We start from the raw sequence: 20,896 nt of genomic DNA, 5'->3' as shown, positions 1-20,896 counted from the left end.
ACAGAAGATTTGTCACAGAAACAGGCGCTTCCTACAGGATATGGGCTGAAAGGCAACTATGCCATGCAAGTAAAGGCTGAGTACATTAAGGGGGTTATTCACCAGAGAACACTAGCCCTGACTTATTAAAATCCAGCATGTTGGATATGAATCGACGGACAATATCGCTGTGTGGGGCAGAGCATTGCTGTCGCTATGGCCCCTACACATGGAGCAATGTAGGGGCATTTTCTAAGCGATCTGGTGAAATCGCTTAGAAAATGCTCCTAATTCACTATGTGTGTAGGCCCCATTAGATTTGCATACCTCGCAACTCGTGATTGAAGTGCCGGAATTTGGGGGGGGGGGGCCCTAGCGGGAAGGGGCATGGCTTATACTCACGAGGCCACACCCAATTTTATCCACTGTGGGGGCATGCCCCAGCTGGCTGCAAGAATAGATGCTGTGCGCATCTATTCACATGTGACGGGGGGGGACTCCCAATCGCACCACCTCTAGCTGCGGGACACTGCTGGCCCCGGGCAGGATGCGGGAACATCCCAAAAAATGAAATGAAAAGCGGGACAGTTGGGAGGTATGGATTTGGGTGGGGTGTGTTTAAAGTAAAGCAGCCAGTACATAATTTACCCTGCACAGAAACAAAAACTCTCTCTGCATATGTTATATTTGCCCCACCTGCAGTCAGGGCTGCAATCAGGAATTTTGGGGCCGGGACTCATTACCAGTCCCCCCCCCCCCCCTCCTTCTCACTTGATTTAGCGTAACCCGGCTCCTGGTCCCCCATCTCCTCTTCCACTAAACTGCAGCCTGGAGGTCCCGATGCACAGGCTCCTTCAACTTTCAACTCAGGATGTCGGCGGCCAATTAAAATGCAGCACGGGCTGGTGAGGCAATCAGAGCCCGCGTACCGGAAGCCACTCTGATTGGCTGCCAGTATGTGACCTCTGATTTGTTAAAAATCCAGTGCAGCATTTTAATTGGCCACCGGCATCCTGGGTTGTCTGGCTTTGTTAAGCGCACTGAGCGCACTGCAGTGGAGGCAATTGGGGAAGGATGCGGTGGGTAAAATGAGCTGCCCAGGCCCTTCCAGAGGCTGGGGCCCGAGACAGCTGTACCCACAGCACCCTCCTATTGGTGGCCCTGCCTGCAGTGCAGCATTGTTTTGTCCATTTTCAGAACAAATTTGTCCTTGCAATTAGGTCAGTATTCCTTTCCAGTTTGTATTTATCCTTGTGAGAGAACATTCCGAGTAGCATAGTGTAATAGCACATGCATGACACTTTATAAATAAATAAATCATAATGTAACATAGTCAGGCAATGTTACAGACTGACATTTCTCAGAACTCGTTTGGTGTTCCTGGCTCCCTCAACAAGCCGGAAAATGTCACAGTGTCTATTTGCGCAGCATTAGGCCCCATTAATTGCATTATTCAGTTACACGGCTGCTAGAAACTAAAAATGTAAAGGTCACACAGAACTACCCAGCAAACGACACAGCTCAACGAGAACCATTACATGTTTATTACATATTTTACCAAACAATACAGATAGGTACCACTACTGGCACGGCCAGTGAGACCCAAAAAATCATCCAAGCACAGAACGATGCACCTGCATAGCAAGGAGATAAAAAGCCCTTATAATTGCATAAGTGCAGTTTAGTAGATATATAATGAGCTAGAGACAGGATCCCTCTTCCCAGAAGAGTTTGCATTATTTTTGGACATCCAGTATTCAGAAACTTCCTTAAAAACTCTTATGTGATGATGAATAGAGATCAGTGGTAACTTTAAATTTAACAATTCCTATGACAGTTATAATACAATGGCATCATATAGTCACAGGTATAGAGTCACAGTCAATTAAATGCCTTAATGCCACACTTGCTTACTTTCCCCGAAATTGCCAGGAAACTACCAAAAATCGGGTGGTGCTCCCGGGTCCCAAGAAGAGTGGGCAAGTCTCCCAGGCAGCTGCTACCTGCCAGCACCCTCCCACAGCCAAGGAGGGGGGATTAACGTCATTGTGACCCTGCCCCATTAGGAGCTATAGCCTAGGTTCTACAATATTGCTGGGTAGGGATCTGGATTGTTTTATTTCCAGCAGCTAGGGTGTGTACACATGCCTACCTCCCAATCTTACCTGTCAGAGGCAGATTTTCCACATTGTCCCACTGTCCCTCCCATGGGTGGCAGTGTCCCGCGGGCAATTGGGGCATGCAGTAATATAGATGCATTTAACCTCAGTACAGTCACACAGTCTTACAGATGCATTTTGGCTCAGTATAGTCACACAGCAATACACAGAGGCAGAACGCTGGGAGGCAATTGAGTCATCTGCCGCAGGGCTCCTGCTCCCAAGGGAGTTATGTGTTTTCTCTCTGTGGGTAGATAGATAGATAGATAGATAGATAGATAGATAGATAGATAGATAGATAGATAGATACAGTAGATAGACATACAAAAGGGGGGGCACCTATATATATATATCTTGACTCCAGGTCACCTGGACGAAGTTACGCAACTGGCAATACAGATGCATCTTGCCTCAGTCTAGTCCCACAGTCTTACAGATGTATTTAGACTGAGTATATTCACATAATCCCAAAAACTGAGCCATGGTCAGAGCACTCTTGCAGTCCTACAACTGCAGTTAGAGCCACACACACACACCCACACACACTTTACAACTCTCCCAAAACATCCACCTCCATCACCCCTCCAGGAAGTCTCATACAAGTGAATTTAGAAATATTGGCTAATAAACATATATATTTATCAATAAGTGGTTCACAAACGCTCAGTAGAACTGGAACATGTAACAGTTAAGTACATACCTATCCTGAGTTCAGACATACTTTTCCATTCATGTTCAGTAGAGTCTATGGACCTGGTGCAGAGGTGGACACAGTGGTGGCCTTAGATGCAAGTGTATGATGTTTTCAGTCGGTGTATGTACCTGAGACCCACTGTGCATTACCTCCATTATATTCAGAATGAATTTGGATTCAGAGATACTGTAGGCAATTTTGTTGGGAGTTCCTGGGAGGTAACTCACCAGATGCGCACAGGCCATGGTGGAGTCTGATTTTTGCAGACAAGTTCAAATTGAGATTGTGCACCTTCATATGGCTGGTGCAATGTTCGAAGCTGTGACCGATGTGCTTCAGATGGTGCTATCTAATAAACAAAGTGATGGATTGGCACCATGGCCAGTGGGCATCTCTGTATGAAATCTACTGGCTGGGGCATTAACATTAAGTTACAATCCCCCAAATAAAACCTGACATGCCTACAACTACGTCCAGCTTTATACTCAGGCCATATAAACAGAAATAATACCAGGAGCAAGGTACGATGGGGTGCTGCACCACAATCTGGCCCCAAAGTTGGGGAGCAGATCAGCATAAGGTGATTCAATATAGATCACATCATCAAGCCTTGAACCACATACAGGACGCTGGCATAATCCTATAGGAGGCCATTGGTGCCCCTCGACATTTGAGAGTCTCCCAGTTGTTCTGGGAAAAGCAGGTATGAATTGTAGTCATGTTCAGTACAGCCACACACTGCTATAACTACAATTAAGGTTATGTATAGCTGTAGCCATGCTCATCTTTGCCACAGAGCAAAGATGGCGCAGTTAGGGTTCCTGTGACTATGGCGCCCGCAAGCAGGAATGAATGGGCAGTGTACTTAACTTAACTTTGCGAACTAATTCCCACCCACGGCTCAGTGCCGCACATGTGCCCAGTCGTGTCGCGGGTAAGATGAGCATGGTCACATCTGCAGCCATATAGTTCTTTAAGTGCATTTAGGCTCAAAACAGTAACACAGTCCTACAATAAGGTTAAGTAGACCAATAACTATGGTTACACTGAGAACAGTCACACAGTCCTACTGTATACTAAGGACAGACAGATCAATACCTGCGGTCATTCTGAGAACAGTCACACAGTCCTACTGTATACTAAGGACAGACAGACCAATACCTGCAGTCATTCTGAGAACAGTCACACAGTCCTACTGTATACTAAGGACAGACAGACCAATACCTGCGGTCACTCTGAAAACAGTCACACAGTCCTACTGTATACTAAGGACGGACAGACCAATACCTGCGGTCATTCTGAGAACAGTCACACAGTCCTACTGTATACTAAGGACTGACAGACCAATAACTATGGTCACACTGAGAACAGTCACACAGTCCTACTGTATACTAAGGACAGACAGACCAATAACTATGGTCACACTGAGAACAGTCACACAGTCCTACTGTATACTAAGGACAGACAGACCAATAACTATGGTCACACTGAGAACAGTCACACAGTCCTACTGTATACTAAGGACAGACAGACCAATACCTGCGGTCACTCTGAGAACAGTCACACAGTCCTACTGTATACTAAGGACAGACAGACCAATACCTGCGGTCACACTGAGAACACTCACACAGTCCTACTGTATACTAAAGACAGACAGACCAATACCTGCGGTCACTCTGAGAACAGTCACACAGTCCTACTGTATACTAAGAAAAGACAGATCAATACCTGCGGTCACTCTGAGAACAGTCACACAGTCCTACTGTATACTAAGGACAGACAGACCAATACCTGCGGTCACTCTGAGAACAGTCACACAGTCCTACTGTATACTAAGGACAGACAGACCAATACCTGCGGTCACACTGAGAACAGTCACACAGTCCTACTGTATACTAAAGACAGACAGACCAATACCTGCGGTCACTCTGAGAACAGTCACACAGTCCTACTGTATACTAAGGACAGACAGATCAATACCTGCGGTCACTCTGAGAACAGTCACACAGTCCTACTGTATACTAAGGACAGACAGACCAATACCTGCGGTCATTCTGAGAACAGTCACACAGTCCTACTGTATACTAAGGACAGACAGACCAATACCTGCAGTCACTCTGAGAACAGTCACACAGTCCTACTGTATACTAAGGACAGACAGACCAATACCTGCGGTCATTCTGAGAACAGTCACACAGTCCTACTGTATACTAAAGACAGACAGACCAATACCTGCAGTCATTCTGAGAACAGTCACTCAGTCCTACTGTATACTAAGGACAGACAGACCAATACCTGCGGTCATTCTGAGAACAGTCAAACAGTCCTACTGTATAATAAGGACAGACAGACCAATACCTGCGGTCATTCTGAGAACAGTCACACAGTCCTACTGTATACTAAGGACAGACAGACCAATACCTGCGGTCATTCTGAGAACAGTCACACAGTCCTACTGTATACTAAGGACAGACAGACCAATACCTGCGGTCACTCTGAGAACAGTCACACACAGTGTTCCCTCTAAGCTGTGCGCGTGTGCGCGCGCACACAACTCGCCGAGCCCGCGCACAGACATTGCAACTGAGCGCACAAAGGTTAAAATCTTGTTTAGTGTGCCACGAGTTTAATAAGGTTGAAAATCACTGCTATAGCCTATATGTGTGTTGTGTGAAGTCTGTAAACATTCAAATTGCTTTATTAACTCAACAGAACTCGAAACCTAGGCCTTTATACGTTATGTGACGCGCCAAATTTTTAATTTCCTTCCAAAGTTGCACAGCCAATATCTTTTGCCGCACACAGCCTTCGTAAAATTAGAGGGAACATTGGTCACACAGTCCTACTGTATACTAAGGACAGACAGACCAATACCTGCGGTCATTCTGAGAACAGTCACACAGTCCTACTGTATACTAAGGACATACAGACCAATACCTGTGGTCACACTGAGAACAGTCACACAGTCCTACTGTATACTAAGGACAGACAGACCAATACCTGCGGTCACTCTGAGAACAGTCACACAGTCCTACTGTATACTAAGGACAGACAGACCAATACCTGCGGTCATTCTGAGAACAGTCACACCGTCCTACTGTATACTAAAGACAGACAGACCAATACCTGCGGTCATTCTGAGAACAGTCACACAGTCCTACTGTATACTAAGGACATACAGACCAATACCTGCGGTCACACTGAGAACAGTCACACAGTCCTACTGTATACTAAGGACAGACAGACCAATACCTGCGGTCACACTGCGAACAGTCACACAGTCCTACTGTATACTAAGGACAGACAGACCAATACCTGCGGTCACGCTGAGAACAGTCACACAGTCCTACTATATACTAATGTATTACTGCAGCCAGGCTCCGCAGCTCTATAACTGCAATCGATTTCAAAATATATTTTATTTAAATTCTTTGACATATTATAAACAAAATCATCTGTCAGTGTCCAGGGAAGTTTTCCAGCCTCTACTAAAGTGCATTTATTACAGCAGGGCAAGCGTGCAGCATACAATTCCACAGCCCACAGAACCAGCATGCGTGGGGAATGGAACCATGGCACCAGGACATTTAATTGAACCAGAAGCTTACAATCTTCCCACCGGAAACAAGTAAGAAAGTGCTGTGTTCAGATGCACAAAAATGTAAAACATTTAAACAGTAATTCTGAATAAAACCACTGGTGTCAGCCCAAGGGGCCTAACTGACTCATTAAGCATTGCTTGTACATTCACTATCATGACTGTTCTAATGCAGATGATAAATGATGAATGATTGGTTCCCTGTAGGCACTCATTGGGCCTGCAGATTATGATATGCAAGGTTGCTTATGCAATCAAAATATATTTTGTACAGAATGTGTATAATAACAGTAACAATGAGCCTGAGCAAGAGATGTACGCTCATACATTTGCACCTAGGAATGTGTATGAGATAATATGCAAATGCCACAGCCACCTGGATTTGCATTGAGACGCCCACTGGGTAGTCTATGGCCACTCAGCATGGGTGCAGGAAGTAAGAGTCCGGACCCACTGTTACTCCGTATTGGATAGCAGTCACAGAATGGAACGCACCTGAAAATGGTCATGGCATCCCTGTGTTTTTGCCACTGCTTCCCGCTACCATTACTGAGCGTTTCATCCATGCCACTTTGCACATACGTCCCCCCAGCGACCGCCGTCGCAAAACCATTGCAGTGTACAGTGCAATATGGCATGCACAGTGCGAAAACCGCTCCACTGTTAACGAATCAGGTTTGTGTCCATCTCTGAATCAGGCCCATTGTCTGTAACGCAGTTCATTAGAGTTTGACTTAATCCACTTTCCAGCTTTTATCTAATTTCTACGTAAGGTTAGTTAAATGAACCAGTAGTATTTAAAGGTACTCTATCAACTACACTCTATAGAAGCAGCCAGAGTTAAACTTATATTGAAGAGGATACCAACTGTCTACTCAACAGTGACCAAGTGACATCACTTGGACAGCTAGCAGAGTGGCAATGCTGCTAATATACCACCTTTCATATAATACACATACTGTATAGACATGATTTTATTTTGCTATGGATCCCAGAATTTTCTAGTTATCCCCTGACACCAAAACTGAAATTTTGGCACATTTTATCAATAGCGATCAAACTGTCCAACTGAATCATGCATATGCCTATCATTAGTCCACCTGGACAGATTAACTGTACGAGATGGGCAATTTGTGACTCTCCACAGCCAGTAGCTTGCTGGTACTTGCAAGAAATTGCTACACTATAGGCTGTCAAACCGAGGATTGAAATTAGCTCTCTGTAGTTTATTAAGAAATATTTTAGACATAATTAGCCCTATAGTTATTATGGTACTGTATTATTATCATCACAACTATACTTCTACAACTGAATGGACATTGATGTACTGCTCTTTAGTACAGAGGAAATGACTGAAAAGACTCCTGACAGGGTGAGTGGAAGGCGGCGGGGCATCTGTGCAACAGACTAATCAAGGCAAGCTAATAAGGTCAAGGTGTAAGAAAGCCACAATAAGGTTCTGTCTGAGACTCAGCATGCCGTTTCCGGCTTTAATTAACAAGTAAAACATTATCTGGCTCATCTCCCGCGAACTGCTGCTGGGATTCTGACATCCGTGTTCTAGAACTGGAACAAAATTAGCATCTGCCCAGTTGTACTGGTGTTGAAGGGGTCAGTGCCTGCTCTCTTCCCTAGTCAACTAGTTGTGGGATTTTAGTAGCCATAAACTAATTAGAATACATTATTGAACTCCACCATTACATACACAAGATTTAAAGTGTCATTTTTCTAATGTGTAATGGGCTCAAAACATGGAGAAAGCACCTTGCCTATAAATGGAACCGATGTTTAGCCATAAATAATATTCTATGAACCACATGGTGTTAGTCAGTGTAAATCTGTATATATCTGTATGTATATAAACTGTATATATATGTAGCAAATAAATAGTGGGAAAATATCAGTAAGCTCTGGATGCATTATCCACGTTTTATTCCAAAACACTGATAGATATGTGTTTGTCAGGCAATATTTGAAAGCCAAATGAAAAAACTCTTAATTAAAAAACCTACTCGGCCAATCATATAATAGTGATTAATGTCTGTGGTGTCAATCAGGACAGTGCCTTTGCCTGTAATTATGACCCAGAGCTGCAGAAAATGTGGTTATGCAGTAATGGTGGATCATAAATTCTAGCAACGTTAGCTACCCTGAGGAATACTATCGGACTTTGGCTTAAGTTCCTTGATTAAATTTGTCACTACTTATTGCCGACTAAAGAGATTATGGTGTCCTACAAGGCATCCTGTTAAACTATGTACTTACTGAAAGGCCTAGAACCTGTTACGGGGCGCAGCCTCCTGTGTCGGCTGTGCCAGAGCTGGAGTCTAGACGCAGGATTTCACTGCTGTGAATAATCTGTTTAACGCTTGGAAGAAAAGGCCGAGGTGGGGAGAGTGGCAGGGGAGGGGGTTTGAATGTGCTGAAAAGATTAATGACTTCTGTGAATTTTACACATGAGCATCAGTAATTCTATTAGGTAGAAAACAAGATAATTGCATTAATTTGTTCTGCATAGTACTAGCTTGGTAAATGCTTTTGATAATTGAACTAAAATTATTCCAAAGCGGCAAAATCTTTGTAGCCCTATCGTTTAGACGGTGACCCTTGGAGGGCAAGTACAGTGTAAGCTCTAAGTGATCCATATTATAATTACACTTCTATTCTTATCCATGGGCAGTTTTGTTTTGATAATGTACATCTGTAATTAAGTTAAACTGATGGTAATGGTCTACAGTCTTCCAATTATTCCATGTCCCTTTCTTTTGAAATCATCAGTGGCGGCTCCTGCTATTGGGCTGCAAGACTGCAGTCCCTCCAGTGAAAACCAGGATGTTTCCAGTATAAAACAGACAGCCAGCTTCAGAGCTCCACAAGAGGGGGGTGCGCATTCTACCCGCAGGGGGGAGGGCAGTTGCGGAATCTACCTCTGGAGCTCTCTGCTGGCTGTCTGTGTCTCTCCCAGTCCTCATGTGGTCACATGATCACATGTCTTTCCTGTCAGAAATCACAACACCAGGCTTCATGTGTGACCTCATCTCATGTGGGGAGGAGTTCAGCATGTAGTAGCTTCCTATTGGAAGCTGATACTGCCCATTATACAGAGGACTGAAAACTCCTCCCCCACTTGGGCTGCCAGTACATGGAACGATGACAGCAATAGCTTTCCAGCAGGAAGCCATTCTGAGCACATCACCAGAGCTACAGTGCTTCCATGGGCTGCTGAAGCAAATCATCAGCAGTGAGCATGCCCAGACTTCAGTGAGTCACTCAGTGTGATGCAGCTGAAGGAAGGTACTGTATGCATTGCAGCAGAAAGGTGCATGGAAGTTATTTTCTTTTTATAATATTTGAGCCTCTGTGAATAATATTTTTTTAAACTATTATTTGTGTGTATATATCTTTAATAGGAGTATAATTTTCTGTACTTTACATAATATTAAAGTTATTCAAAGTGTGTATTTTGCTCTGTACCAGTTTTTGTGTGCATATGGGTACATCATTTGTTTACAGTATATAAACAAAAACACTGGTACAGAGCAATCAAAATCAAGGTTACTTTATTCCATAGTTTAAGTTGATTCAAAGTAGATTATCTGTATTTTGTGTTCCGTTTGCAACGAGCAGTACCCAGGCAATTGCAGCCCCCCTTAAGTCTAAAGGCAGGAGCCGCCACTGGAAATCATCATAATTTTGGGCCCAGTATTCATTATTTTACATAGGTTATTACTTAAGAATTACCTATCAAATGGGAAGGAGAATGAATTCCATTGGTGCTTCTGTGTATAGTCAGTTACCATGTGAATAGTGGGGGGAAAGGAAGACATGGATTGTGTGAGTGTTAAAACAGGCCGATATATACCAAATTCGAATCTACCAATGGGACCTAGCTGTGGCATTCAGTCGGAAGTAGGTAGTGAAGGATGTGTTTGAAGGGGAAAATTTGGTCTGATTATCAGTTACATCTACTTGAATCCCTTTCATTGCTGTGAATGTTTAATTAACATACTTGAAATGAAGGGTATTCTGAGTGACAGGTGAAAGTAGTCATGTTATGGGTTGGGTTAAAAAGCATTGGAAACCAACCTACTCAACCTAAGTATATATCTTCTTTGCTTTCTATGGTGTGAGAACTGGGTCTGAAGACTGCAGTGTGCATGTACACCCAATTTTATTATAGGTAGCCCTCACCAAGATTAATAAAAGCCCGGATTCTTCTCTTCTGTTTCCCCACTACAATATTTTAGCAATATTCTAAGAGGCCAGATTCCCAAAGCTCTGAGAAGTAAAAAGAGGGGGCATATAGCAAAAAGAAGAAAAGGGTCAATTGGTCAATATCCTAGCTCAATTGGCATACATGCTTTCTAGCTGGTAAACTATGTACTGAAGGTTCCTGTAATTGTACATACTGCTTCATTATTTTCAATTTCAATATATTCACTAGGGGTGCTTTGATTGAAGTTTATGGCAATTTACCTTGAATATGTGACTCATATCTATAGAAAAATAAATTGTACAGTAGTTATGTTCACATTTTTGTATGATTTTTTCCTGAATATATAACCCTATTTCTTTAATACCAAACTTGCCTGCAAGGAACCAATCACAGCCATTCATCAATTCCTTATATCAGAGTCAACTGGCCCGTAACCTGACAGGCAAACCATTTATATGATTCTTTTTTTCTTTCTGGTAATAAACATTTAAGTGTAGCTGTCACCTACATATAGCAGAGGAAACAATGTTGCTGTTATGCCAATATTAGTTTTGAACACATAACTTCATTAGGAACTACAGTATTCACATCACCGAGGCACTGGTGTAGGCAGCCATTTTGTGAGTTTGATATTAATGAGAATGCAGACTATCAGTTTGAATAAAAGAAGATATTATATACAGTATCGTTATATTATATATATGACAATACCTCTGTATTATGTGATGATGGATACTACAGTGTTTCTCAAGGTTGTCATCAAGTGCACCCCAACAGGCCATGTTTTCAGAATTTCCTTATTCATGCACAGGTCAATTCATTGGCTAACCCAGTAAATCGCATTTCTTTACACAGGGAGATCATTATGCCATGGCCTGTCAGCAATACTTGAAGAGATATCTGAGAACTACTGGCCTGGTTTAAGGGCCAATCTACCTTGCTGTGGAAGCGTGAGAAGATAGTGAAGAAAAAAAAGCACTTCAGTACAGGTTCAGTGAATGTTTCCCTTGTCCTGAGCAGACATTCAATTAGTCGTCCTGTTAGCACAAAATACATGGGACATGAGCCTGTATCCCGCAAAGCAGCATTTTACAGTCACATAGAACATTGGAGCAAGCAGAAAAGGTCTGTACAAGTGTTGGGCGGTCACAAAAGGGAAATTCCAGGATGAACCATTTAGATCCGATGCTGAGAGTGAGTAACATCTACAAAGGAGCTGTCCATTGGAGCAAGTCTTTGCATCACACGTTGCACAGAAATACTACAGCACAATACTGTCACTGTTAGTCACGTTAACTAGAAATACAAGTGTAGTTTGCAATAAGGCACTCCTGCAAGCAGATTGCATTGTTCCCCTATTTTTAACAACACTACATTTTTCAATGAACCATTTTTTTTTCTGTTTTAACGAATGGTACCCAATGTTACACTCCTTTCATGGGATGCAAAACTCAATGGTGGAAATTATGCTGCGAACAGAACAACGCTTGAGTCAATGTGAGCGAGAGAATGCATCATGTGATCAGCTTACATCCAACCACGTTTGACCTGCAACACTCTGCTGTTTTACTCTAGGCAGATTCTGTTAGTTGATCACTTCAAAAAAATAATGTGTTTAAAGTGTGCTTGTTCCGTTCACCGAGACGCAACAATTTGGTAGGTTGAACCATTACTTATTTGCAACCTTTTAATTCACTATGAACTAAAGATGTCACTGAGTCATGAGGCATTTAGCACCAAGTTGTACCTCAGTGATGTTACTATTTTTTATTGAATAAATAGGCTACAATTTGCTTTCTAATCTCTATTGTAGGTAGACGGTGGGTTCTACTTAATGCAGGCAATGAACAACTCATTCACCCAAAGCTACTTTAAGACATTAAAAATGTCTGGGCTAAGGTAAACAACCCGCACAACCACACTGTGTGGTAATTTGCAGCTGTTACCCAAAAAAACGACTGAAGTAAATTATCATATTTCCATACTAATAAAAATGTCTAACTTGACATTAATATTGTGGCTCAGTTTGAATTAGACGCAAGTGGGGCAAGTTGCCGTTGTAGTGGTGTAGACACGCAGCCAACTCAACCAAAACTCTCCCCCTCCCTGATGGCCCAATCTTGTCCTGGCCGAAGATCTGTGAGCCTGGGCTTACAGTATATGAAGACTTACTGTACGGCACACCTTATTGAATTGATCCTCAAAAATATTGAGAGAGAGGGGTCTTTAAGAACTAGAATGTGGTAGGTGAGATCACAAAGCTAGGAATCCATCTTTGTTACAGGTAACACTTGGCTTTTTAAACTGTAAGTTGAACTGCTGGAAACAGTTTGAATCCAATGATGATATTATTGCCAATAAATGTGGCACAGTAATGGCTATGGTTACGAAAAAACTAAGACCTATTCAGCATTATCCCCATAAGCCTTATACCCACTGCTGTCAATTTCAGGATTAATTGTAGCATTTCTACAGAAAGCAAAATGCATGTAAATGAAAAGTCTAATGACAGCACTGAAACTGTTGACTCTGCATATGCTTTGAGCTCCATTCATTTGCCTTTACTGCTAACAAACAGCGCCTTATTCTGAGGTGGGATTAAAGCAATACAAGCAAGCAACTTTGCACCTCGACAAACCATGTTGCAATGCAGGAGGTACAGATACACTTATTTGTTATGCATGCAGTGTAAATACTGCTTTCTTTTGCCCACAAATGCTGTACAGCTTGATTTTTAATCCCCACGCTACTGTATGCTGATGGTCCAGGGAGGCCAGTCCCATTCCCCTCCCTCTCCCTGACTGACGTGCCATTGCACTTGTACAATAAACTGTACAATATAACAGGAGGAGAGCAGGGTGATCCCCCCCCCCCCCCCCCCCCCGGATACGCCAATGGTTTGAACAATTCCCCACTTTGATCAAATTCTCATTGCACATTTTGTTTTGAGGTAAATTTACTTAAACTTCTAAAAATGAAAAGTCGTGATGTTGCCCGTACAACCAATCAGATTCAGTCTATCATTTTTCTATTGCATCCAAGAAAATGAAAGACAGAATCTGATTGGTGCTAAGGGCAACATCTTTTTCTTTTTAAAAAGCTTTAGTAAATTTGCCCCTTTAACTCTGCCCCGCCTGCTGTTCAACATGGTCTTACCAAGGTGCATAATAATTTGCTCTTCTTTGCTTTGTTTCTGACTCAGAATTAGGCAATTAACATCAGTGTGTTAAATCTGTTTGTGTTTTGTGTACATACTTGTGAAAAATGAACACCAATAGGTATAAGGTTTATAAGTGCTCTGAATAATAGATAATCGATACTAAATAGAAACTGCAAGTAACAAACCCCTTTAAAACTTCTTTCCGCACTGAAAATCCAATATCATCAATTATTCCAGAGGGTTTGTTAGTTACATGATAGCCTTCGATGGTGGTCTTTGGCGGAAAGTGCTGTTCTTCACTATAAATAACTTATTAGGAGGCTTTATCTTGCTTCCTCTCTTACATATGCCTAAGGCAAGGGCCCTCTGACTTCTGCTCAGTATAGCCAATATGTGATTTAATACATTCTTGATATACACTATGAAGACATTTTCTTATAGCCAAATGGATATATAGATCTCTGATATGGCATCTAAATATAATTAGCACACATAAACGCACACTATAGTGTAAAACTTCTCTTTACAGTACGTGCTCTCAATAAACTTATTTTTTCCATGACCACAGGGGAAAACAGTTTTTTAAATGCAGGCATGTTCTACATCTCCCCATGTTCAGAGTCTGAGCAATTCAGGATTTTGAGAACTCAATGTATTACTGTATCTCTTGAATTTGTTTGGCCACCAAAATGGCATTCTCTGTTGGCATTGGATCCTGATCCATACAGCATCATGTAGGGCACAATAAATAATCACAGGTAAAGTTCAGAAGGTTCAGAGCTTATCTACGTAAGTTTTTTCTGTCTTTCCTTCTGCAGCATACTTTTCTCTTTTGATGGACACAGCTTATTCATATACTTTAGGATGGGAACCTGGTACAGCTCAGTAGCTCAGAACACTGGTTGTCCCAGGTCCTACCAATAAGTCACTGCTTACAGATCTTCTCCTTAAAGTCACTGTTTGCCTTTGGCTACATCAATGTTTACATTCCTAACTTGCTGGAGCAAAGCTTAGCAGATCCCCAGTGAAGAAAGGCTTTTATTTTTGAGGCTTCAAAATGTGAATATATATATAAATATATATATTATGTATATGTAATATATACAGTGTAGTATATACATGTGACAGAGTTCCTATATACAAATCCGAAAGGCTGTAGTTAGGGGTAATGCCAGAGTTGAAAGAGGTAATCTGCATATAGGTAACCTTGTCAGTCTATAGCCACAAACATCAGAGCAGACAACCCCTGGAGCCCATCATCCATGGTTTGGAAAGAAGATACAAGGAAGTCATTGCATTTGTCTTTCCTGACTGGTCCCATAGAGCAATACAGTTCCACATGAGGGAGGTGACCTCTTAAAGTTCACCCCATTGTCTTTCATAACATCATTAGCTGAAGATCGGTCAAAGAACAGGCCACTCTTGGAGTACATTGTAAAACTTCTCAGGATGATGAACTCCTTAGAAATGTGGATTATTGTCAGCAGAAGGTACCTTTCTTGGTTAAGTCATCAACCCTAAACACGACCAACGTAGACTCTGAAGGTAGATTCTTTTCAGCCCAGAATTTAGATTTCATAGCCACATTCTACATGTGCATGTGGCTGCAGCAGGAAACCTATGATGGTAAAGTCCATCAGCTTTGAGAGGTAACTATTATGGGCAAAAACAATATTTTGGTCATATATCCTGAATGGCTTTAGACAATAGGATACATGTATGTGCAAAATATAATAAATATTTTTGTGCACCTATACAAATATAGAATTCATGAGCTACAGTATATGGTTTGAGGGAGTCGGAGTGGGTTAAAGGAGAATCATTTCACATATAAACTGTGATCCCTGCTCCTTTGGGGGGGGGGTAAATAGGTTTAAGACTTTGGGGAAAAGATAATGAAGGTGAAATATTTTCAAAATGTACTGTAGATCGAATATCCTAATAAAAAAGACACGAGCCTCATTGGTTTTCCGCAGTAAAGTTGGCAGAAATCTGTTTAAAATGAGAATCCTTCCTCTGTCCTTTTAAGAGGTTGCTGAGTTCCATATTAAATAACCAATGGATTTCAATGGTATTTTCCATTGTGCTCATTAATTGGCGGATTTACATTTAGGTGTGTCTTTCAACACCCTCATCTTTGTCACAAAGCAGTGATCTGTGTCAGTTCTGCCTGTGGATTAGTCCCCAATTGGTCATTTTCTCCACCCATCATGGGCAGTTCCATGCCTAGTCATGCCGGATTATTCGGGCCATCTGAGTTCTTGCAAGCATAAGCAACATCTTTGGCAATGCTGCACATCCTGTTGGACATCTGCAACTCAGTGCGAAAGGCAGAGGGAAAGCAAAACTTCTTGAAACAGGCTTTGAAGTTCTCATCTAAAAAGGCATAAAGCACAGGGTTAAGGCTGCTATTGATATAGCCCAGTGCAATGCAGAAGTGAAGGATGGCCACTTTAACATCACTGTCAGGCTTAGCTCCAAGGCTCTGCACTAGCACAAAAATCTGGATTGGGGTCCAACAGATAATAAACACAGCTACAACCACCAACACCAGACGAGTTATACGGCGCAGGTTCCGGTCCTTTTCCCTTGACCCAGACAAAACCCGTACTTTCTTTAACCGTCTGATCATCAAGCTGTAGCAGATGGTGATAATTAAGACGGGTATGACAAAGGAAAAGAGGAAAACACAGGTGCCAAAAACTGGTTCCCAATAACGTTCTGGATCGGGTAGCTGAACCATACATTCGGTACCTGCAGGAAAGAGAAAAAGATAACATATCATTACCAACACGCAAATGACTGCTCTTATATAGACGCTTCCAAGTTGCATACAATTTTAATGTAGTCCAATCACAATTGGCACAGGAAAATTATAGGCTCAGTCCCACAATGCCATACAAACACAATGTTTCCTCTTGATCCTAAACCCTTACAAGTCAGTAAAGATCTGTCTCCTGTGCTAATCCCAACATTTCCAAAACTGAATTAATTCTATTCCCACCAGCCAAGAGTAGTTACCAACCTGATATCTCTATCACTGTTGAGAACACAACAATTAATCCTACTCCACAAGCTCGCTGCCTAGGGGTCATCCTCAACTCTGAACTATCCTTCATTCCTCACATTCAATCTGTCTCTAAATCGTGTTACATGCATCTAAAAAAACCTATCCATAATTCATCCATACCTTACACAAGACAATGCAAAAACTCTAATCCATGCACTCATTATATCACGCATTGATTATTGCAATGGCCTCCTTACCAGTCTTCCTAAGAAAAGACTCTCACCACTACAATCCATTTTGAATGCAGCTGCAAGGCTAATCTTCCTGGCTAGACGTACGTCGTCTGCTGATCCGCTCTGCCAGTCCCTCCATTGGTTGCCTGTATATTACCGCATTAAGTATAAAATACTTCTACTTACATATAAAGCCATCACTCTGACTACACCAATTCATATCTCTTTGCTTATCTCAAAATATATCCCCACCCGACCTCTCCGCTCTGCACAAGATCTGCGTCTCTCATCCACATTCATTACTCACTCCCACTTACACTTGCAGGATTTTTGTTGGGCAGCACCCACCTTATGCAATACCCTTCCACGCACACTAAGACTCTCCTCTAGCCTCCAAAATTTCAAACGTTCCCTGAAAACTCACACCTCTTCATATTCAGGACCCCCACACAACCTCCAGTAGCATTCATATCTAATTGCACCCCACCAGGACCGTCTAATAATCTGATGGGACTACCATGCCATGGAATTCTATCCTTATGTATCCCTCCTATTATCCCTATAGATTGTAAGCTTGCGAGCAGGGCCCTCCTACCTCCATGTCGGTTTGTATCTACCCAGTTTGTTTAATAACTGTTGATTCCTATTGTAAAGCGCAACGGAATATGCTGCGCTATATAAGAAACTGTAAATAAATAAATGTATCCAGACATATTACACGTTTGCTAGATTTTTGCACTTTAAAGAACAAAATACATTTAATATTTATCCAATAATCTGTACTTATGCAGCCATATTTCATTTATGTATCTACCTTTTGGGCATCCAATGTATATTAAACACACATGGACTGTTGCAGACTGAGAAGCATGCCAGTTTTTTTGGCCTAACGAACAATACGTAAAATAAGGACTTAAAATAATCCTGTAGAGGTAATGGAACTCATTTCCCTCTGCCACCTTATTCTTCCCCTCCTCTCCTCCCCTTAGCCAGAGCCAGTGGAAGGGTTTTTGGCACCCCTGTCAAACTATGATAACTTTGTTAGAATTACTGTGCAGGGCCAAGGTGGAGGGAGAATTAGTTCCTCTTCACCATTACACTTTAACCCCAATATGGATTATCTATTCCCAGCGCGCAGCTTGTGCACATGCATATTTGCATAGATCTGATAGTCTTGTTTGAGAGGCAGAATGGTGGACAAAGTGTTGGACGAGAACAGTAAAGATGTGTTTGCAAAATTTCAAACATATTGTATGAACATCGGCAGAGAGAGATGCCTTGTTGGGACATAATGTAGTATTTGTGGATGCTTCAGGTCATGAGCAAGTTAACTATGACATTGACATTTGCCACGGATTACAAATGCGCTGCTGACTTTATTAAGTGCATTTGTACATTGTTTGTGAATATATTATGGTATTATTTTGTACTTATTTTAAAAAAAAATTTCTCCATATACAAGAGTTTTATCTCTTGTCAGTGCTGTAGTATGACACTTCTGGTCCCTGAGCCAGCGCCTCCTGCTCCCACTTCCACACGTGACATCTCCCTCTTTTGTGAAAAGAGACATGTGCCACCGGGACAACAACTCTACTGCCCCCTCAATCATACTGAATCTTGGGTGTTTTGACCTCAGTTTGGGTTTCTTTGACCCTAGTAGGGATTTTCTTTATAATGCGCTCTAAATATCACTGTAAGTGGTGTATGTATATGTGCATTTTTTCTACCGTACTGAGTAGCATATATATATATATATTTTTTTTATCCTATTCATGTTTTTCATAATTAATTTTTTTATAATTGATTATTTGTTGAGTGTATTTGTATGCTATTGATATGTATATGTATCTGTATTTTTATGGCTTTGTATAGGCTACATAGCATGTAAGCATGTGTGTTTTTTATTGTAAAAATTGCTCAGCTTCACTTATTCACGGGAGTCCACTAGTCAATTTACTATGTTTATATTTATTTTCATAATTACTCTACAGCTAGTCTGTAGTGGTGCCCATTTTGTTTATATTTATACACTTGGACTCAGTTCACTTGTCCTTTAGATTAGTGGACTATTGTTTGCCCAGCGACAGTTTATACTGTCCTTTATATGGGTAGAAGTGCTGACTTAGTCCGTGCTGTTACATAGGGGCGGTCCCCATCTCCGGCCGGTCTTGATTGACAGGTCCGGCGTGGTTATAGGCTGGTCGTGCACGCGTAGTAGCCACGCCCTCTGATGAAGTCTTACGACGAAACGCGTCAGGGCGTGGCCTATGACGTGCCTCTCCAGCTGATCCTGCTCCTGCCTTCTGCCTCCGGCGGTCCGTGACGTCCCTGATCGTTGTATAGCAAGCCAGCGGTGCAGCTTTCTGCAGGTCGTTTGTGGACACCCGTGCCTGGTTGATCGTGAGCAGTTTGCTTTTGGTTTTATATATCAAATCGTGTGGTATCCAGTCCACAGTGCCCTGTTTTATGGTACGAGTCTTGGACTCTGTTTTACCTTGGAGAATTTCTCTTTTACATTAAACTGTTACTCGTTTAATGCACCATGAAGCGCCTCTCTCCCTACATTTTTTCTTATATATATATATATATACATATATATATATATATACATACAGGGGCATCAACAACAGTGTAGACCCCTGGGCATAGCAATGTATTGGGGCACTTACCGATCCTCCAGCGGTAGGGGTGGGGGAAGCTTTGCCCTGGGTGGTATGGGGTATTATATCAACTGCTCAGCATGTAGGGCCTGGATCAGTAATTTCCACTAATTACCCCTTTACTGCACAGATGGTGGGAGATGGGGTGGGAGAAGGGGGCATCGGGCTGAATGAAGGGGCCCTGATACATAACTTCCAGGGTGGTAGAGGATATTTAATATGCAGAGGAGGGGTGTATAGTGGAGGGGGCTTATTATTCATAATTTTCTGGAGGGAGGACAGCTTGCTTGACTGCAGATATCTCCAGTTCCCAGAAATAGATTTCTTAGATTTAATGGAATTAAAAACTAGAGAATCCCACCTACCAAATGGTATTGGGGACTAGGGGATCAGAGTTCAGGAGGCAGAGCTATCTGCCAACGAGTATATAAAACTACATAACAGGTGTGTGGAGCTGGAGCAGTAACCAGCTGCTGGAAGGCTGATATCTCTGGTTATGGGTGTAGTAGAGACAAGCTGCTAGTGTCCATCAAAGGGGAAGAGTCCCAGCTTTTAGAATATACCCTCAGAATAACTCAGTCAGACAGAACCTGAAATATCTGACTGGGAATAGCAATTAACAGGCTTGGATGGGGACCACTGCTTTGAAGTCATATATCTCCGGTTCCCAAGGGCCGATTTTTAAAATTCTTGTACCCATGGAAAGAAGGGACCCTCAGCTTCCAGTCAAGGGCCCATAGACTCCTGGGGGGTTTCTGGGTACTCAGAACCCCCCCCCCCCCCCGTGTGCGCTACTGCCACACCAGCCCAACCTGCCCCTTCAGCTACTGTACACCAACCTGCCAGACATCAATTTATAGTCAGAGGAGGATGCCAGACTCAGAGCAGAGAGCTGCATGGTAGACTGTGAGTTACACTTGACATGGTACCTGGGCTACTGCTCTGGACCCCTCTACTCATAGTAAGTTTTTGTTTTATTCTGAGGTAAATTGAAGTACAATTAAATCCCAGGGTATTCAGGATTGAGATTTTTTCACATCCATACCCTGGTATTGAAAGCGTGGACTAGGATTGGCCACCCTACGTTTAGTTGCAGTCACTCAGCATCAGCAACCACTTAAATGTTATATACAAGCACTGTGTGAGAGTTAAAACATAATTATGGAAAAATTAGTAAGAAAAAAATT

At 42.2% G+C, this 20,896-nt stretch overlaps 1 protein-coding gene across 1 annotated transcript in view; it reads right to left on the bottom strand.

Annotated features, from left to right (window-relative positions):
• Nucleotides 1–1,500: 1,500 nt before the first annotated feature.
• Nucleotides 1,501–20,896, bottom strand: part of OPRL1 (opioid related nociceptin receptor 1) — a 135,800-nt gene continuing 116,404 nt past the window's right edge. Inside the window, exon 4 of the mRNA XM_083146726.1 lies at nucleotides 1,501–16,560. Coding sequence (XP_083002852.1) covers nucleotides 16,037–16,560 — 524 coding nt within the window. The 3' untranslated portion in view covers nucleotides 1,501–16,036. The remainder of the gene's footprint in view (nucleotides 16,561–20,896) is intronic.

The sequence above is a fragment of the Crinia signifera genome, chromosome 6 (assembly GCF_055691185.1).
Source record: "Crinia signifera chromosome 6, ASM5569118v1, whole genome shotgun sequence".
In the NCBI taxonomy this organism is placed as follows: Eukaryota; Metazoa; Chordata; class Amphibia; order Anura; family Myobatrachidae; genus Crinia; species Crinia signifera.
Note: the sequence above shows the minus strand (reverse complement) of the source record. Positions and strands in the feature narration are given on the sequence as shown.